At 42.0% G+C, this 18890-nt stretch overlaps 1 protein-coding gene across 4 annotated transcripts in view; it reads left to right on the top strand.

The window, feature by feature from the left end:
- The window catches only part of EPHB6 (EPH receptor B6), a 66677-nt gene that overhangs the window by 13875 nt on the left and 33912 nt on the right, over positions 1-18890 (top strand). For all 4 annotated transcript variants that reach the window (XM_059838294.1, XM_059838292.1, XM_059838295.1 and 1 more), the window contains exons 2-4: positions 4772-4990; positions 15350-15414; positions 17977-18673. In XM_059838294.1, coding sequence (XP_059694277.1) covers positions 4897-4990; positions 15350-15414; positions 17977-18673 — 856 coding nt within the window. In that variant the 5' untranslated portion in view covers positions 4772-4896. The remainder of the gene's footprint in view (positions 1-4771; positions 4991-15349; positions 15415-17976; positions 18674-18890) is intronic.

The following is an 18890-nucleotide window of genomic DNA, read 5'->3' as shown; positions in this document are numbered from 1 at the left end:
TCTAAAGAGATACTAAAGTGAATCAGTTGGGAGATATTCTCTAGTAATCTTTGTTTTATATTTGTGGATACCGGAGGAAGAGGAGGGAAGTGGGTCACATAGAGGTCAGGCTTGCCAGCCATCTGCACACAGCACCTCTTCCTGGCACTGGAGACACAGAGAAAACTTGGCTTAGGTGGCCATTCTTCTGCTTTTGCATTTTCTTATGTGTTGAAATGTAGAACTCAAAGAAACAGCTATATTCAGGCCCTCATCTTTTCTCCAGAAAGCTTGTGCGGTGCCTGAACAATCCTAGCTCTTTTCTTAATCTGAAATACATGCCTGAATTCCTCCTGTGGAAGCCAGACAGATGCATGGTTCTGATGAGTGGTTAATGCTATTCAATGTAAAGTTCTGCAGGTGGTATCTGTCAGAGGGAAATAGGGTCACTGTACTTTGCTTTCTGATCTGTGACTACTTATTGTCTGTGTAGTAAGCTAGAACGTGATTCAGTGAAGGTCTGTCCAAAGTTTTCTGGTTGGAGTCAAAAGGTTGAGAAAAGGGGGGCTTTTGTTCAAAGCTTAGGTCCAGAAGAACCTGTGGCCAGCACTGAATTAACACAGTTTATCTAGCTGTCACTGGTTTTGATCAGTCTCAGAGTGCTGTGCAAACCCTAGAAGAATAAAAAAGCAGTCCATTCTAAGGAGACCCCGCTTAGGTTTGTCCCATGCATGACGACCTCCATCAAGACTCCAGACATATACCATTGGGATGCTCTCAAATAAGGGACTGAGCAAACCTGCTTCCTTTCAAAAAAATCCCACATGCACTGATGGAAGGGAATTCTTGATTAATGCTGACCTGTTTAGCAGCACTGGTTCCCTATGGCTCTTCAGGTGTCATCACTGACAATGCTTGAACTTTGAGGGAATCCTTTATTTGCATAAAGAAGCTGCTGCAAAGCTACTGGCTGCATGAAATGCTTTGCCACAGCTTGGGTACAGAATGGACAGACAGCAGCCCTCTTTGTGACGGAAATCTCACAAGCACAGAACTGTACTACTGTCAGTTGTTGTAGCACATGTGGGAGCACTATCACCATCTCTTCTGTAGCACTGAGCCTCATTTGCCTAGAGATAGTACTGAAGTGTTCCCACTTCAAGATTGAGTTCAGAAAAAGTGAGAAATTACAGCACCGGCCCTGTCTGGTGAGAATAAACAGGACTAAAACAGTGCCAGTCAAGCCAGGCATGCTGTTTCACATTCAGGGCTTTCCAGCTGAAATGGCTTGTGTTTTCAGTCTTGGGTAGAAGAAGCTTTGAGATGCTTGGCAGGAGCTGACTCTCTTCTGTTGAGATAGAAAGCAAAAGAGAGCAAAGGAGATTGTGAGTATGTATAAGGAAGAAAAAAATCCCCAGTAAAAAAAAAAATTAAAATTTCCCAGTTCAATGCTGCTACAGAAGCCCAAAAAAGTTGAGGAATCTCCATCCGTAGTGATGTTCAAAACTCATCTTGACAAGCTTCCTAAGGAGCTCCACTGCCTTGCTGGTTGTTCAGCTAAGAAACCAGGATTCTTGAAAATACTGGTGGTGATTGTATTTATCTCTTTAACCGGGATCTCAAACATAAATTTTGGTAATCTAGGTACCACAGTGATGGTGCCAAAATAAACAGCCATGATAGCTTTGGTGAGTAATGTTAGGAGACAACCCAGAAGCTTCTTTCTTCCATCTCTTGGAGCTTAGATTTGCAGTAAAAATCAGTGATCTTTTCTGACTGCTTGGGATCTTCATAGTTTTATAGGGTTGGATCATTAAAAGACATTTTGATCCTCAGGAGCTGTCACTTCTCAGATGGTTTAAAAATTTCAGGACTTCCAAGGATATGGAGATCATTCCACTAGCTAAGAAAATATATGCCTAAAAATAGGTTGTCATAAGAGGATTGACAGCTGGTACATGAGTGGCAAGTTCATGTACTTGGAGGAGAGGGAGGAAGAGAAGGGGTATTTAAGGAAGTTTATTGAAGGATCCTGTGCACAGAAGATGTATTGCTTTGCAGTTGGATTTGGAGGAGTGTGGGGAATAGTGGATTCCATAGCACAGAGAAGTAATCTTGCTGAAAGCAGTTTTGGAATAAGTAACTGGCTGAGGTGGCCATGGAAAGGTGCTTGTGTGGACAAGAGAAGAGGGTGGTTTGAAAGTTGGGGTGGTTTGAGGTTTCTGTTTACGTAGTTTGGTGTAGGGTAGAAGTAGTAGGAGAACTAAAGAATGAAAGATGAGCGTCTTTGGGTGTAGTCAGATTCTGTACACATCGGGTGCTAGGGGGAAGGGCAGGGCAGTGGTTAGCAATTTAGGGGCTTGGTACTCTTTAATTCACAGAGGCTAGTGCTTCCCTCCTACTCTCCCTTAAATGCTTCCATAATGTTCTCTCTATCCTTCATTGTGGAGTAAGCATTTTTCATTGAGGTGTGGAAGAGGCAGAATAAAAATTTTAAAAAAACCTAAACCTAAAAAAAAACCTAAAAAAAAAAAAAAATTACCTTTTTTATCTGCTAAATCACAACCAGCTTTTTTATTTAGCCACAGTTTATTTTAAGGAAAATAATTGCAGGTCCAATCCAGACAAAGGCTGCATGATTCCTCTTGAAGAGCAATGTAACTTTGGTGGGATACAGGGGAAACGAGGATAAGACAGATAGGTGTTGTAAGAGAGATGTGCAGGTGAGGAGGGCAGCAGAAGAAAGTTGGTTTCCTTGGAGCCAGAAATTGTTTTGTGTTTGGTTTTGTGTACGAGGGATTTTTTAGTTATATCTGTTTTGTGGTAATTTCAATGCTTTGGTGTGAGATCCAGCAGCCAAAGTGTGTTTGGGTTCTGTTTTCAGCTCTGTGACTCCGACGCTATGTGACATTAGAATATCTGAATTGCGAGCTGTTTTCAAGCCTTCTGCAGATAAATGAGGTCCCTTGACTGAGATGAAAGTATTCTTCAGTTTGTTTGACCTCTGTTTCTGCATTTGCTTGCCTTCATTATGAATGCTTAAAAGTCCCATCTCTAAGGATTTCATTGGTCTAATAAAAAACTTACAGGTATTACAATATTATAGATTGACTGCCAGTACAAATGGTATTTATGTCTCCACGTAGAGGTGTCTTGCAGGCTTGATTTTGGTGTGCCCAGTCTTAGCTTTGGTGGCTCAGGCAGCAGTCTTTACTCCTTTTCTAGGAGACTGCTGTTGTGTGCTTGAGTAGTTGGTTCTGTAAAGAAAGACTTCCTGACTTTTCACCCTGAAATTTTCTCCTTTTTGCTGTTGCATCCAGTGGTGTTTTTATTCTGTGATGTGTTGTATACGTGCTTCATAAAGTAATAAGCAGTACCTGTATCCATCCTCACATTTAATCTCAATTTTTTCTCAGTTATATTTAATGATTTTATTTTTCGCTGTCCTCAGAAGTCATGAATCAAAATTTTTGCCTCTTAGTAAAATTCCTTTAGTTTCCTTACATTTTAGTGATGCCCAGAGTGCCTTTGGTTCATCTGTCTTGGGTGCTCTAGGTTCTCACTGGGAGCAGCAGAAGAGGGAACTGTTCCATCCTGCCCAAATTTTTCTCCCTCTCCAGTAAAGCAAATCTAATTGTGCTCCACTGCCTTTTCCCATACTCCCTAGGCTGCTTTTTCCTCTGCTATGCCCAACTTGCTCAAATCCCCTACTGCAAGCTTTTCAGATAATGGCACTGAGGTTGCCCCTTTTAATTACAACTCTTCCCCCCTCCTCCCCTCTTTCAGCCAAGTTATTGAGCCATTTCTGTATATTGCCTGAGACATTTTTCTTTCTCCTTAGCTACGCTTCACTGTCTCACTGAAGACATCGGAGCATTTTCAATGCTCTGCTCAAAGAGCACCTGAAGAAAAAAAACATACTGGCTTTTTGCAAGCAACCTACATATTACTGTGATATTTTTCTGGTGGGCTGAGAATTGGACAGATGGAGCTAGAATTACCTTTCTTAGCAAAATTGTTATGCTGTATTGATCTAATGCAGTGCTGGATTAGGCTACATGCTGCTCCCTTACTGTAAGATAAGCTTACATATCAGGTTCTTAATGGTGGTGGTAGAGTTTTATTTGGATTTTTTTCCACTTAAGATAATAAACTTGGAATTGTGTGCTTTTTCTGGCTGTAATGCAGGCTCCCTATTTGACCTTAAATATCACAGCGTTTACTTCCTCACGGACAACATATCAGTGGGAAAAATACTGTCCAACTTAGTAGTGTTGTGCAGTCATATGCTTAAAGGGACAAATGCCTGCATCTGAAATGCAGTACAAGTGTGTCAGCTGTGCAGATTTGTGTTGGCAAAAACTCTCCTGTCATGGCTACTGCCCTGCAGAGTCGTTAAAAGGCAAAGTGTAAACTACAAGAGGCAGAATTTGAAAAGCATACAGGGGAAATGGAATGGACACCTTCCAAGAAATGTTGCCAAAGATGCAGAAAGAATCGGGACTTCAGTAATAGTACAGCCTATCCCGTGGTAGAGATTAATGTTGATTTGGGAGCCACACCGTCCCTGATGCCATGAAAGTCTCAAAGTCTGTGTGTAGTGGCAGTGCAAAAAACACCTGTGACTGACTGAAGTCTTGGGGGATGGGTATGTGGAAAATATTGGGTCTGTGCTACTCCCTTTTACCCACATCTTGGAAGTAGTAAATGATGGAATGGGTGTATAAAATCTGTCAGTTTTTTGTTAGAGTGACCTGATTTCTGTTTCTACCTTCTGTTTTTTCTTAAACAGTATTTCTCTGCAAAGACCTCTGTGCTTTAATTTGGGAAGATACTGAAACACTCCTAGAAATCTCAGACCATTTCAAGGGAGTGGCGTGTGCTTGTTGAAGATGGTGGTATTTACAGAGAATCTTCATGGATTCTAATGCTGGCATCAGTGCAAGAAGAGTGGCGGGAATGGGTTGGCTCTGGATGGTCTTCTTCTTTCATCTAGTCACCTCATTAGAAGGTAAGAGCAGATGTTTCACATCAACTTTAAAGAGTTTTCTGTAGAGGTTAAAAAAAAGAAAAGTGTTCTCTCCAGTATGCTTATATCCTAGTCCAGATGAGCACTGAGCACGTGTCTTTCTGTTTGATGGTTGATCACTATCTCTTGGGATTTAAAAAGTTATTAGTATTGTTTCTGGTGGGAGAGGCAAACCCTCTTATGAAGGATCATTAATGAACATTACTACTAACTATATCAGAAGTGACTGCCTCAAAGAAAAGATTTTTTTATCTCCAGGAATAAGCTCCTTGTTTATACTTTGAGTGTATTTGATTCTTGTGTTTCTCTTCTTGCACCATGTTTGCTTTGTGAAACAGTTTCTGGACATTTATACTGTTCGAGAAGACAGCACCCAGTGGGCTGAAATCAAGAGTTTTTGTCTCACCTCTGAAAAACTTGCCTCAAATAATAGATAGGGAGAGAATGTTTTGCATCAACAAAAGAGGCAGTTCACATTCAGCCAGCAGAGAGGAGGTAGAAAGCACTGGAGGCAGGGTAGGGAAGAGATAGGCAGGAGAAAAGAGGTGCCAAGAAAAGGGTAGAAGAAAGAATAGATGATAGAAGGGAGGGCGATGGGAGCAGGAGATAAGATGAGAGCCGTGGAAGAGAGTTGGGGAAGGGCAGAGGTACTGTAAACAGTCCCCTTGTTTGTTCCAAGAATATCCTTGCAGCTACATGTGCTCAGTGAACTGTACTGCTTCGTGATGAATGTTCATCTCCTGCATTTCTGAAAGCCGCTGAAAGAGGAGAGGAGGGAGAGATGAAATCAAAGGGAAGCAAGGAAAGACCTAGAGAAAAGGAAAGGAGAATAGTGTGAGATCTAGTAAAAAGAGAAAGCTTGTTAAAGCATCCCTTCTCTTAATAGGAGGGGGATACAGTGTGTGTGGGAAGTTCAGAGGCTAAATAATTAATGTAAGATTATAATACAAATTCTTAAATCTCTGAAATTCAGTGAATTACTGATTTTAAAATTGTGTTAAAAATTACTGTGTAATTCCTTATGTAACTGGTAGAGAAACTGAGGTAGAAATTCTCTCTCCAAATATGAAGTAACTGGGTGATGCCTGTACAAACGAACATTTTTTAAATTCAGTGCTCAGCCCTGAAAGTTTGTAAAGATAAAAAGAGTTTTGAAAGTACTGTGTGATACAGCTTCACAGATCACATAGTTGACCTGCCTGGATTGAAATAGGACAGTAAAATTCTGCCTGTGGAGAGGAAACAGTAGAGGTGTCCATGAGCCGAACTTCAGCTCTCAATTCAGGGTCAGGGGAGTCAGCATCTTCATTGTGACTGTACTGCATGGTCCTAAGCTTGCACTTTAAAGCTGATTTGCATCTCAGAGGTAAGTATTTTTGTTGTGGTCAAAAGTCAAATAAAAATTATATGGTAGGGAAGGAAAGTCTGATGATAACTATGTAGAAAGCTTTGCTTTAGTGCAGAGTTGTCCATAAGGAAGAAAAAGGCCCATGGCTTGTTTGTTGACTCATTATTATATATAGCAGAAACTTGAAATTCAGGTTCCAGATTTAAGTCAAAAAATAAAGGGAATATCCAGTGTGGTCTTTAGTTTTTGCAGAGCTTCTTAGAAGTTTTAGATGGTGTTTAAAATACATTTCACCTCCAACTAAAGAGAATTGACTGAGTGGGAAAATGAATCAATCAATTCTTCCTAGTGTTTCTCGGACATTTGAGTTAAAGTCTGGATGTAAATCGCATTTTGTCTCAAACTAAATGTTGTTCAAACTTTGAAATTTTCTAAACCTTATTGTTAATCATTAAGAAAAGAGGGAGAAGCTGTAAAGAGGAGAAGTAGTCAAAAGATTCAGATTATCTTCATATGCATTATGAAGAGAGCAAATACTTTGTAGGCAGAATGCCTCTCAGATAGAAAGAAGGCAGCAAGCTTTTACAGGACCTAGTGGGACTTTTAACACCCTCATGACTCAGAAGTAAAGAAGTTCTTGTAAGCAACTGAAATTATTTTGTTGGTATTGGTTTTAATGCATAAAAAGGAGACATTAGGCTGAATTTATTTAATACAGCTCTAGTATTTGGACACACTGATTTCACCAGGAATGAGCATGTCTGTGCAAAGTTTTCCAGACATGATTTTTACACCAAAAAAAAACCTGAGTGGAAACTTGAGGGAAGACTGCTTTGCAAACAGAAACATTTATATATGGGGGTTTTTTTTAGCTTTATAAAAGGAAACACAATTGCACAGAAGTATTCATTAAGATCACATTTCTCAGTGTTTATGGGTCTGAAAGAGTTTTTGAGGATTTGGTTTTGAAAGCATTACTTTTGAGGTACATACTGGGTAAAGTAATGGTTTTTTCCTTTTTCTCGAAGGTACATAAAGAAATACAGTCATTTTATTTCTTTAAAAATCTATACATGTATGTAATTACAGTTTATCACTGAATATTTAAGTTAACATTTTAAGTTAACCTTTCTGATTTTAAAAGTTTATGAAGCGTAGAATTTAAGAATGCATGATAGGCTGCAGTCAAGACAGGTGAGAGCAAGTGATAACTTGTTAATGAAATAGCTCTTGCTAGGGCACTGAGATCAATTTTATGTGGAATATTGGTTTTGCTTTGATGGAGTTATAAATGTCTACAGCTGTAAACACAAGCAGAGTTCATTTTGTAGAACTCATTAAATATGTTCCAAAGAAATGATGTGTTCTGTGTGTGATTGCATTTATTTTGCAGCAAGCTCTCAAGCCTGCAGAATAGCTGGACAATCTTTCTAAGTATCTTTCAGAAATTCAAGACATAGGGAGAATAATTCTTCTGCTTTTGTAAAACCTCTTTGCGTTAAAAGTATCTCTTTGGCAAAAGGGAATATGGAAGAAAAAAGGTAGTGAGGTCAGACATTCTTGTTTCATTTTTCCCCTGTTTTTTTTACTAACTGGTTGTGTTCTTGGGCTGTTGAAAATAATATATTGATTGTTCAAATTGGCTTGTCTTTGAAGTGGAGGAAAATATACCTTCCTCAGAGGGAATCTTCAGAGTGAAAAATACCACTGTCTTTTGGTTTATTATATGCAGTTCAGTATATACAAAGAAAGGTTTAAATTAGTGTCATTTTACTTCAGGGGGGGAAAAATGTGAAATTAACTTTTTAGTTTGATTGCTTGTGATTCACACGAGTTATTAAAATCCTGGCAAACATTTTCTTCACAGTTCTTTCCTGGTGCCCTCCTGCATGCCAAAATCTTTGCTACATGCTTGGAAAGCCCAGGGCAGAGGAATATCCTGTTGTAGGCATGCAGAATGTGAGTGAAACCAGGCTGGATGTGTAACCTGTTTGTAAAGGGGGAACAGACAGGGGTTTATCCTTTTGGTCAGTCTCAGCAGCTCCATTTGATTCATTTTCTTCCATAATAGATTCCTGTGTAGTTCCTGTGCTAGGGACATCCCTGTTCCCAGGTTTGTCCTGTGCCCTGTGTAGAATCTGTTCCCAATCTGCTGCTTGGAGGCCAGTAGGACAGGAGAGACTATTCATGCTGCAACTAACACTGTTTATATTCAAAGCTAATTAAAGCTTCAAAGAAAAGGAATGGCGTTCTTGTAATGCAGGGTCTCTGGGACTTTCAGTGTATGCCTTGGTAAAACTCTGGAAGTCATAAGCTCACTTCTTAATGTCTGTGAAGAAAAGCAAGCAGGATTATGTAGGTAAGCATTAAAAGTCATGCTGTGCTGTATCAATAGTAGCTGGTTTGATGGCAGTGGCAGTTAGACCCAAGTTCTAGACTTAATAGTGGGTGTTTGAGGAGTGAACTTCTTAAGCTGTGGAAGAGTAGATATTATATTGTATCTCTAGGAAAGTTGTAGATGGTAATTTAACTGGATTTCATATGCAAAGTTGGACCTTTTTTTATTTTAATTTCTTGATGTCTGCATTTTCTGACATCAGTAGTAGTGCAACGTGCTAATCCCAGCAGTTTCTTTAGAGCTTTAACAAAAGAAAGGGGCCGGGGAAGAGAAAAATACACAATCATTCATAAAGCTTAAAAACTGTGTTACCTTGCAAAAAGCTGTGTACTTCTATATCCTGCACCATTTGGCTGTCATTTCTCTCTTTCACAGATGGTACATAACTCCTGGTTGGAGTGTGAGAATTCCTCCTTGCAGATGACAACTTTGATATTCTGATAGTGTCAGCATTTTGCTCTGACATTGCAAGCAGTTAAATTACATTATACTTCATGGAACTTACTAAACACATATCCCATTGATTCCAAATAGCTTTTCTAAAATTAATTGCATTTGAGAAGTAGGTTTGCAAAAGTAATACAGGATCATTCATTGCAGGATTGACATTAAAACTTTATACAAGAAAAAAATTCTAACTCATTTGTCTCATATAGATTGGCTCTATTTATACTCTTATATTAGGAGGCATATTCTGTAATTCTGTAGCTTGTTTTTTCGTATTAAGTCATTGCTAATCTTTAAGGCATTTTCTTTTAAAAAAGAACATCAACCTTTGTGTTGGATGGTTATGAACAAGTAGGATTTTTTTGGCTGTTTTTGTTTGGTTTTTTACTTGTTTCATCAACTCATTTTTTAAGAAAGAAGTCCTTACTGCAGTTGCATATGCCATTAGCTATTGATATATTATTTACTTCACCACAACTACTGTTTAGTTTTGGAAGACATTCTAGTGTATTTAAGGCTTCCCAGATGTTTCACTGTATTTTGTCTCCAGATGGTAGACCCCATGAATAAATATATTTTGTTTATATAAGTGATAAAAGGTTCCTGATAAAAGGGTCCTCTCCCCATGCTCAAAGGAGCACAGAGGAACAGTGAAAGGCAGGGGAACCCTGGTAACCCAACAGAGAAATAAGTGCCCTGACCCAGCTTCTCCCAGAGCTATCACGGGAGTGTGATCAGTCCGTGGGGTGGGATTGAACCCATTAAGTTAAATCAATGGAAGTGCTCTCTGGAAAGCCTTTCAGATTGAAGGAGATTATTGCCAACAGGACATGGTATTTATTATGGGATGTAGGGGAGATAATCTGCAAAGTTTATTGCGGGTTGTTGAGGGGAGTAACTGTAGGTGTGGAAAGGGAGGATTAAGTGTGAGAAAGTAGAGAGATAAGGAGCCAGTCACATACACCAGCTGCAGGTCAGTATGGCTGTCAGGCATCTGATCACCACAGTCCATCCTGTCTTCTTACTAAATTCCATTTTTCACCAGTTTACCTGGGTGAGGGGGCTTTGTTTTGTGTATGTGTGTGTATGCACATTTTTTTAAGTTATGTACCAACAACTGGAATTGAACCACAGGTCAGAGTGGCCCATGAGTCAGCGCTACCAGCAGCTGAAGATGATGGAATGGATGAAAATCAAGTGCTAGGAACTCAAGGTGGACCACAGGTCATAGGATCTGTGCATCTGTGATGCAAGCAGCTGGAGTGAGTGAGCTTGTATTAGTGAGTCTGTGATCTCTATAGCAAGCCAGATTTGTTTGATGGTGGAGTTAGTGGGTTGGGAAGGCAGGGAAAGAGCAGAGTCTGGAGCAGGAATGAGACACCAGTTTAAATGTGAGACAAATGAAGGGTTTTATCTAGTGAGGGGAGAACTATGAGGAGGTCCAGGTCAGGTATTGTGGTCACCATAAATTCCAGGGGTTCTTTGAGAGTACTGTCTATGTATTGTGTATCTCAGTGCACCTGGACCCAAGATGGTCCCAGAGCAACTCCTGGGTAGGCCAAGTGTCAAAGACCACTTCAAGGAGTGATCCACAGAATAGTAACCCAGGAGAGCAAGCACCCAGGGCTAGCTGCTGGGTAGGGTGCACCCTTAAATCCAGTTGGCAGAGGATCCATACTGTGCCTCTGTGTGTGTGTGAAGGGGTGTATCAGTGAGTGAGCCTGTCTGACTGCTCACACCAGGATGGGGCTTCAGGTGAGCTTCAGGTGCCAGCAGATGGAGAGACCACAGATCCAGGGGTCAGGAGGCTAAATATTTAAGGACAGTTATTGCAGAGATCTGCATTTTATACAAATGCAAATATATTTCCCAGTAGCAGACCTCAATCCTGACCAACCAGAAAGGAGAGCAGGATGAGGCTGTTGGTGGTGCTGTTTCTGTTTGCATGACTGGTGAGTGCTTCTGTCTGTGTTGATCTTTGTGGCTGGCCATTCATAGATGTGCAGTGTCTGCCTGTGTTTGTGTGTGTGCCTGTTGGGAATACCCACCTAAGCCTGCTATTGGTTGTGCCTGGGGCCACAGAGCGGCAGCAGCCTGCCTTGTGTGAGGCTACTGGATTTGACAGCTCCTAACACTACTTTTGCACAAGCCCAGGGAATGCTTTCTCTTCCCAGCCTTCTTAGAGAACATTCACACTCTTCTTAATATTTCAAGGAATGATCATGGAATAAGCTCAGAAATGTTTCAGTTCTTTTCAAATCGGTTAAGCAAGCAAGTTTTGCTGCTTGAGGCATTCAGCTCCATAGCAAAGCAAACTCTCTGAATGTTACCTTTTACCATAGTGCCCTTTGCCTTCCGTCGGTGTACATTTGGAGATATTCAGAATTCAAGTGGACAAGGTTTGGAGCAGCCTATTGTAATTTAGCCTGGCCTTGAGCGGGGTGTTGGTTAAGATGACCTCTGTACCTCCCTTCCAGCTTGTTTCATTCTGTGATTCTACAGTTTGAGAAGCAGATTCTCATCACGTAAGTAAAGGGATTCTTTTACTTTCTTCTCAGGATCAGCTCTTGTCTGTGGCTGTGGTTTGCAAGGCTTTGGTTGTATAATTCCCTCTTGCACCACTGCACTGTTAAGACACCAGGGGCAAATGTTCTTCAATCCAGAAAGCTGTTAGGCCATCTCTGCCTCCATGAAGGTTGTCTAAGGGTCAGTCATCCTTGGGTGAATTGTCATCCTCTTGCATCAGGGGATCATTTTGTCTGTAACACAGTGCTTAATAGTCTTGCTTGAAAGTACAGGCAGACCAAAATGTGAAAATTATTAATGTGCCTATTCTGAACAGCCTGATCTGTAATAGCTTCCAGCCTTCACCTAGTTTTTCTGGATGTTGACATTATAGCATAACGAAGCCCAAGAGATTTGTTTGTGATGTAAATATAGAATAGTACTAGCAGAAGTATTTGGGATTTTTATTTCACCCTTTCTGGCTGGCAAGAACTGAGTATACTCAAATGAGAGTTTAGAATTTGCAGAGTGTAATGAACCCATTTGACTTTTCTCAAAAATGTGATTTTTTTCTGTTTTTTTTAGTTTAGGGAAGAGACATATAGGAGAATCTCTCATCAGTTGTTTTTATCTTCCTTGAAGTAAAATAATAGTTGTAATATGAAATTGGAATATCATTCTTCAAAACTGAGATTAAACCAGGAGTGGAAAAAGAATTGTAGAACTGTAATAATTTCATGTGTTTCAAAGCATGTAGGTTGCTCAGATACCTTGTCTATTCCTCATTTTTAATGCAGAGTGAAATACTGCTGCAATGATACCCTGAGATACCTCAATCAGTGTTGCCCCTAGCAGCATCATGAGCTGGACTGAGACTGAGTCTAACCTGATGTTGCAAGACCCTTGATTTTGAGGAATGTTGAAAGGGTATAAGCCATTTTTCTTCCAAGGTGATAAATTCAGCTGAACAGATCATTTCTGTCGGCCCTGAAGAGCAGCAGAATACTGGTCTGGCCCAGCCCAGTGAGGATGTGAAGTGCTACATCAGTCAGCAGTGCTAATAAAGTGTCAGAGTGAAGGCTTATACCTGTACACATGTAGTCATTAATACTGTTAAATTATCAGCACAGCCATGGATTTGTTTGGCCCATTCCAAGTAATCTTATCACAAACAGTGCCTACACATGGGCCAGGGGTTAGGATGGACTGAGGACCATTTCTGGGAGGTGGTTTGGATGCAGCTGTGCACTTCTGTGGGGTTGGAATTTTTAGCCATGGGAACATGAACATGAGCCTGTTGTCCTCAGAGCTAGAGAGCAGTTTAACAGCTTGTTAGATTTATGAGTGTGCATGCAGCTAGTGTGACTGGGGATGTGATTCCAGGCATGCAGCCAGTAGGAAAGGGAGGAAGAACAAAAATAGTGAGGGACTTTTGGTCATAGGTTGTGAAATGAGATTTATGCACACAAAATTCTTGTGTACTTTTCTTATTTTTCTAGTGGTTTCTGAAAATTTCTTGTGTACTTTTCTTATTTTTCTAGTGGTTTCTGACTAAAGTATTCACTGTGAAAGGGACAGTTCTGTCTGCTTCAGGCTGCCTATTTCTGTTTGCTTGTAAAACACTCATGTGCTTGGTAAATACTACCTTGCTCACTGGTGAGAAGTTGTCTGGAGAATATGCTTGACACGGCAGAGCACGGGCTACTGAGCAAGACTTTTCTGTTTCCTTTCTTCTCCATTCCTTTCTCAATTTCTGTATGGCTTTCCATGCCCTGGTTAACTTTTCTCTGTTTTATTTTCTTCTAGAGTTTCCATGGGGTAGAAGCATTGTACTTTGGTAAATGGGAGACTGACTCAGATCTGATTAGGAAAAAAGTTCTTTCTGTGTTGAAAAATGCCCTTGTGTATTATTTCAGCATATCAAGGCTATGTCTGGGATCCCAGTGGCAAAGTAATGACATGACACTGTGCAATCCCTGTGCCAGACTGTGCAATTGAGAAGGTAATGGGCATGGGGGAATGCCAAGTTCCTCTGCTGCTGGGACAGCCTAGGGAAGACTGTGCCTCAGGGAGGCATAGGCCTTTTGCAGATGTTCTGCTGCTCAGAGGGGCTGTCTGAGCTGAGCTATCCTTGAGAACTGAGCAGCTCAGCATTTCCTGAGGTCTGTTACATAATTTTAGTGGGGTTGCACTTCAGCTGTAACGAGTAGTTCTTTCCAGTTTTGGCAAGCCAGCCCTGGTATTTTGCACTGCTTTTGAATCAAGGAGCTGCATCCTCAGGGAGGTCTAAAAGGTATTAAATGTCCTGTAGGAATATAGGGAATATAGTTCAGGGACATCAGTGAAGTCTGTATAAACTTGCTCACTTGATCATGTCTGCTGTAGGATGAGTCTTTCCTTTCCTGTGATTAATGTGGAGTGAATCCCCAGGTGTATTGGTAGGGGTAGTGACATAAGCAATTCATAACTGAAATAAAAACCATTTAGGATCTCTCTCCTGCATAAAACATGGAACAATCATATTACTAAACCTTTGCAAGGTTTAATAATGGATTGTGAACCTTATTTGTAAGTAAGCTGGCTGTTAGGTTTTGGGTTGGACTTTTTAATCTGGTTTTTGCAGGTTTTTTTTTTTTAAGCAATAAGATAGAAATATAAAAATCAAAATAAGCAAATAAAGCTTCCCAGAATTTAAGAAAAGCCAATTGATTTATACAGTATATATCAACACATGTAAATACCTATTCAACTTAGTTATTTTCTTATTCTGTGTCCTAAATATGCAAAGTGAAGAGAGCGTGCTTGCATACCACAGTGCTCTCAGACCCTGACATTCTCTTTTGGAGAATACTATGTTTATAGTTTGTACTGTCAAAATCTCTTTTGTGTTTCTTTGTAGCCAAGCAGAGCATAACTGTCCAAGAGCAGTCAAGGCTGGTATCTGATCTGTCTCCAGTGGTAGATTCATTAACAATGGAAATGCAGACTAGTTGTGGGAACAAACTAGGCCTGTGAAGTTCTGCATGTACCCTACTCTTGAGCAGTGTAATAATGCAACAGATTATCTAATACTGGGATTCCTACACAGGCCTGCAATGTAATTCCCAGCTCCAGAACAAAATTAATCCATTACAGGATCAGCTGGGTCAGAAACTCCCAAAGAAGTTTGGTTCCAGAACTGGGAACAAACATGCTTTGGCCTTGTGTCCACACTTACATGTGCAGATGAAATGGGCAGCCATAGTCCTAGTGAGACTGGCATGCATTCATGTAGCTCATCTTGTGTCCCACCTTTTCCTTTCCAAAAAGAGTGGCCTCACCTGAGCTGCTTGTTTTGATAACTCTGCACTATGCTGTCAGTGTGCTGATACTTTGCCTGGGAAAGTCTGGTGAGAATATTGCCAAGCAACTTGAGAATCATGAGTTAGCATGATTATGTGCCCAGTGCCTCTGCCTTTGTCTTGGCCTTTCATAATTTATTAGTATGGACATAACCTGTCATATTTAGTCTCAAAACATGAATGTTTATTTTTGGTGTATGGAAGTCCTCTACAAACTGTCTTGAGAGAAACAGATAAGATTTTAGTCTGACTTGGAATAGCACAAAATACTTTTTTTATTTAATTTTTTTAAATACAAACAGAAATACTTCTGGATACAACGCAAGAGACCTCAGAGATTGGCTGGACTGCACACCCTTCTGATGGGGTAAGCATTTCCCTTGTCCCTCTTCTTGACTCTGTGCCTGCTGGGAAGACATGCATGCATCTGATGAAGAAAGGGAAACTGTGAAACTTGGTTTATAGATTTTGTACCTATGAAGAATTTGAACAGTGTGTTTTGCAAAGCCAGATTGTTAGGAGAGAAGGGTGCTGAGTGGGATGCTATTGCCATGTCCTTACCCTATTCCTTCACCTCTGCTCCAGAGATACTAAAGAGTTCTCCAGGCACCCCTCCATACATGAATGGAATGGAATGGAACGGAACAGAACGGAACAGAACAGAACAGAACAGAACAGAACAGAATAGAATAGAATAGAATAGAATAGAATAGAATAGAATAGAATAGAATAGAACAGAATATTTCAGTTGGAAGGTACCTACAACAGTCACCTAGTCCAGCTGCCCAGCCACTTAAGGGCTGACCAAAAGTTGAAGCATGTTATAAAGGGCACTGTCAAATGTCTCTTACACACTGACAGGTTTGGGGTATTGATCACCTCTCTAGGAAGCCTGTTCCAGTGTCTGACCACCCTCTAAGTAAAGAAATGTTTCCTGATGTCAATTCTGAGCTTCCTCTGAAACAGATTTGAACCATTCCCATGCATCCTATCATGGGTAGGAGAAGGGATCAGCACTTTCCTCTCCAATTCCCCTCTTCAGGGAGCTGCAGGGCAAGGGGTCACCCCTCAGCCTCTCTTTTCTCCAAACTGGACAAACCCAGAGCCCTCAGCCACTCCTCCCAGGACACACCTTCCAGCCCATTCTCCAGCTTTGTCTCCCCTTCTGCCCACATTTAGAGACTTTCCCACTCCTCTGGAGTGGTGGTGCCCAGAGCTGCTCCCAGCACTCCTGGTGAGGCTGCAGCAGCACTGAGCACAGCGGGTGATCCCCCTGTGCCCGGCTGTGCTCTGTGGTTGATGCCCCCAGGACACGGCTCCTGCCCTCTGGGCTGCCCGGGCACGCCCTGCTGGCTCTCACTGAGCTGCTGCTGCTGCCCCCAGCACCCCAGGGCCGCCCTGCAGGGCACTCTGCAGACACTCCTGTCACAGGTTGTGCCTGCAGTTACTCCATCCCAGGTGCAGGATCTGGCACTTGTTCTTGTTAAGCTTTGTGCCATGAATGATTGCCCAATGCTCCCGTGGTGTACAAACATTTCAGTTGCGCTCCTGAGCTCTCCATGCTCCCAGGAGCAGCATGCGTGATCCCAGCTGGCACTGCTGTCCTAAGTCTATGCCATGCCAGCCCTTGGTTTACCTTCAGCTCTCCTGGTGGTATGCCCTTCATTCATCAATTATAGATTAAATCTCTCAATCAGTTCCTCCGGTTTATGAACAAAGATACATTTCTTCCATCAGGACGGTGGATCCTGTCATGTCCCAACACACCCTATGTCTCAGAGATTCTTCAGTGGTTACAAACCCAAGCATTTTGGCAGAGGCACCAGTCCTGAAGTCAGTATTGATGTCTTGGCATCATTTGTTTTCTTTCAAATGTGCCTTACTGCTGCTGAAAAGATTGAAAAAAACACTACCTCTGCTCCTGATTTTTTTAACATTTCATCCAGGGCCCTGAAAACTCTCTTGTCAACTTCACACTTTTTGTTGGGACATTATTTGTACCCATGTGAAAAAGCAGGTGTGGATAGTAGTCTGAAGGCTGTACTAAGCTCTTCCATCATTTGGTGACATTGCTAAACTGGGGCCCAGGGAGACAGCACTTGCCTGAAAAGATGTTCTGATCAGTAAAAGGGTGCTTCTGTTTCACACAGGAGGGAGTCACTAATGACCATCACTTCTGTTGTTTCTTCTTGGCAGATGGTCTTAATGCAGATCTTATTGTGAGAAGTTGGTTGGTCAGACCTTCATGAAAATGCTTGAGCAGGTTCCTTCTCTTCTGTCTCACTGTGCATGTCCTCTGTCATACCCAGGGCCTTGTAACTATTCTGTAAAGCTTGTTAAGAGGGCAAGGAGGGTTTTGTTTTACAGCTTTATACAGGAACCTGCTTCCACCCCTCCTTATCCCTGCCTTGTGGCTTTCTGCAGCCAAAAACTAGATCTGGACCTGCCCCTGCAGTGGCCATGCTGAGTGGTTTAAATGCATAGGCGATGGCAGAACACAGCTCTCACTGTGGTAAAGCTAGGTAGAAGGGACTTCTGCTTTAATGTGTTCTCCAGAGAACGGTGTCTTTTGCTCTGTCTCGTTTGTTTGTGTCATTTGTTTTGTCTCTGGAGATAAGAGATAGGAAAATAGGAAGGAAGAAAGTGTGACTCTCGCATTTTAAGATTCTTGATGTCGTGTGACCAAGTTTGCATGATTTATGTTTTCTGTCACAACAATTCTTACTTCAGAGCTTTGACTGCTCTTCTTTACAGGGTTGTGCTCTGTCTAGAAGGCTCTGCTGCACATACCATCAACAAGTTCAAATCTTGTCATAGACATGTCAGGGAGAGGGGGAAGACAATGACCTGTCCTGTATTCTTGGTGCAGTCGAATACTGAATCTGTATTTTTATCACTGTTTCTTTTTTCTCCTCTGTATCCATTGTAGTGGGATGAGGTAAGTGTCCTGGATGACAAGAAGCGCCTGATCCGAACCTTTCAAGTGTGCAACGTGGCTGAACCGGGTCAGAATAACTGGCTGCGCACTCACTTCATCGAGCGGCGCGGGGCTCACCGCGTCCACGTCCGCCTCCGCTTCTCCGTGAGGGACTGTGCCAGCATGCGCACCGTGGCCTCCTCCTGCAAGGAGACTTTCACCCTCTACTACCACCAGTCAGAGGCTGACATTGCCTCTCAGGACATGCCAGAGTGGCGTGAGGGCCCCTGGACCAAAGTGGATACTATTGCAGCTGATGAAAGCTTTTCCCAGGTGGACAGCACTGGGAAGGTGGTCAAGATGAATGTTAAAGTACGTAGCTTTGGGCCACTCACCAAGCATGGCTTCTACCTGGCCTTCCAAGATTCAGGAGCCTGCATGTCCTTGGTGGCAGTCCAAGTCTTTTTCTACAAGTGCCCAGCTGTGGTGAAAGGGTTTGCCTCCTTTCCTGAAACGTTTGCTGGCGGGGAGAGGACCTCACTGGTGGAGTCCCCGGGGACGTGCGTGCCCAACGCTGAGGAGACGAGCACGACGGGGTCCTCGAGTGTTCGGCTGCACTGCAACGGAGAAGGGGAGTGGATGGTGGCCATTGGACGATGTACCTGCAAGGCTGGCTACCAGCCTGTGGATGATGAACGAGCCTGCCAAGGTGAGAGAACTTTTTTCCCTCTTCCCCTTAGGCAGCCCTTTTTCAGTGGTTCTCTGTGTTAGCAATATTTGGCCCTAGCCAAAATTTCACAGAGCTGGGAGAGTAAATAATTTCTCACAGAGATTGCCTTGTAGCAGCCTCTTTTCACACGTTTAGCTCCTCAGACTGGAGTTGGAGTGACCACTTGTCATGGCTTAGGAATGGTGTTCTCCAGTTT

The sequence above is a fragment of the Haemorhous mexicanus genome, chromosome 2, assembly GCF_027477595.1.
Source record: "Haemorhous mexicanus isolate bHaeMex1 chromosome 2, bHaeMex1.pri, whole genome shotgun sequence".
In the NCBI taxonomy this organism is placed as follows: domain Eukaryota; kingdom Metazoa; phylum Chordata; class Aves; order Passeriformes; family Fringillidae; genus Haemorhous; species Haemorhous mexicanus.
The sequence above is the reverse complement of the archived record's forward strand: the minus strand, read 5'-3'. Positions and strand labels throughout refer to the sequence as shown.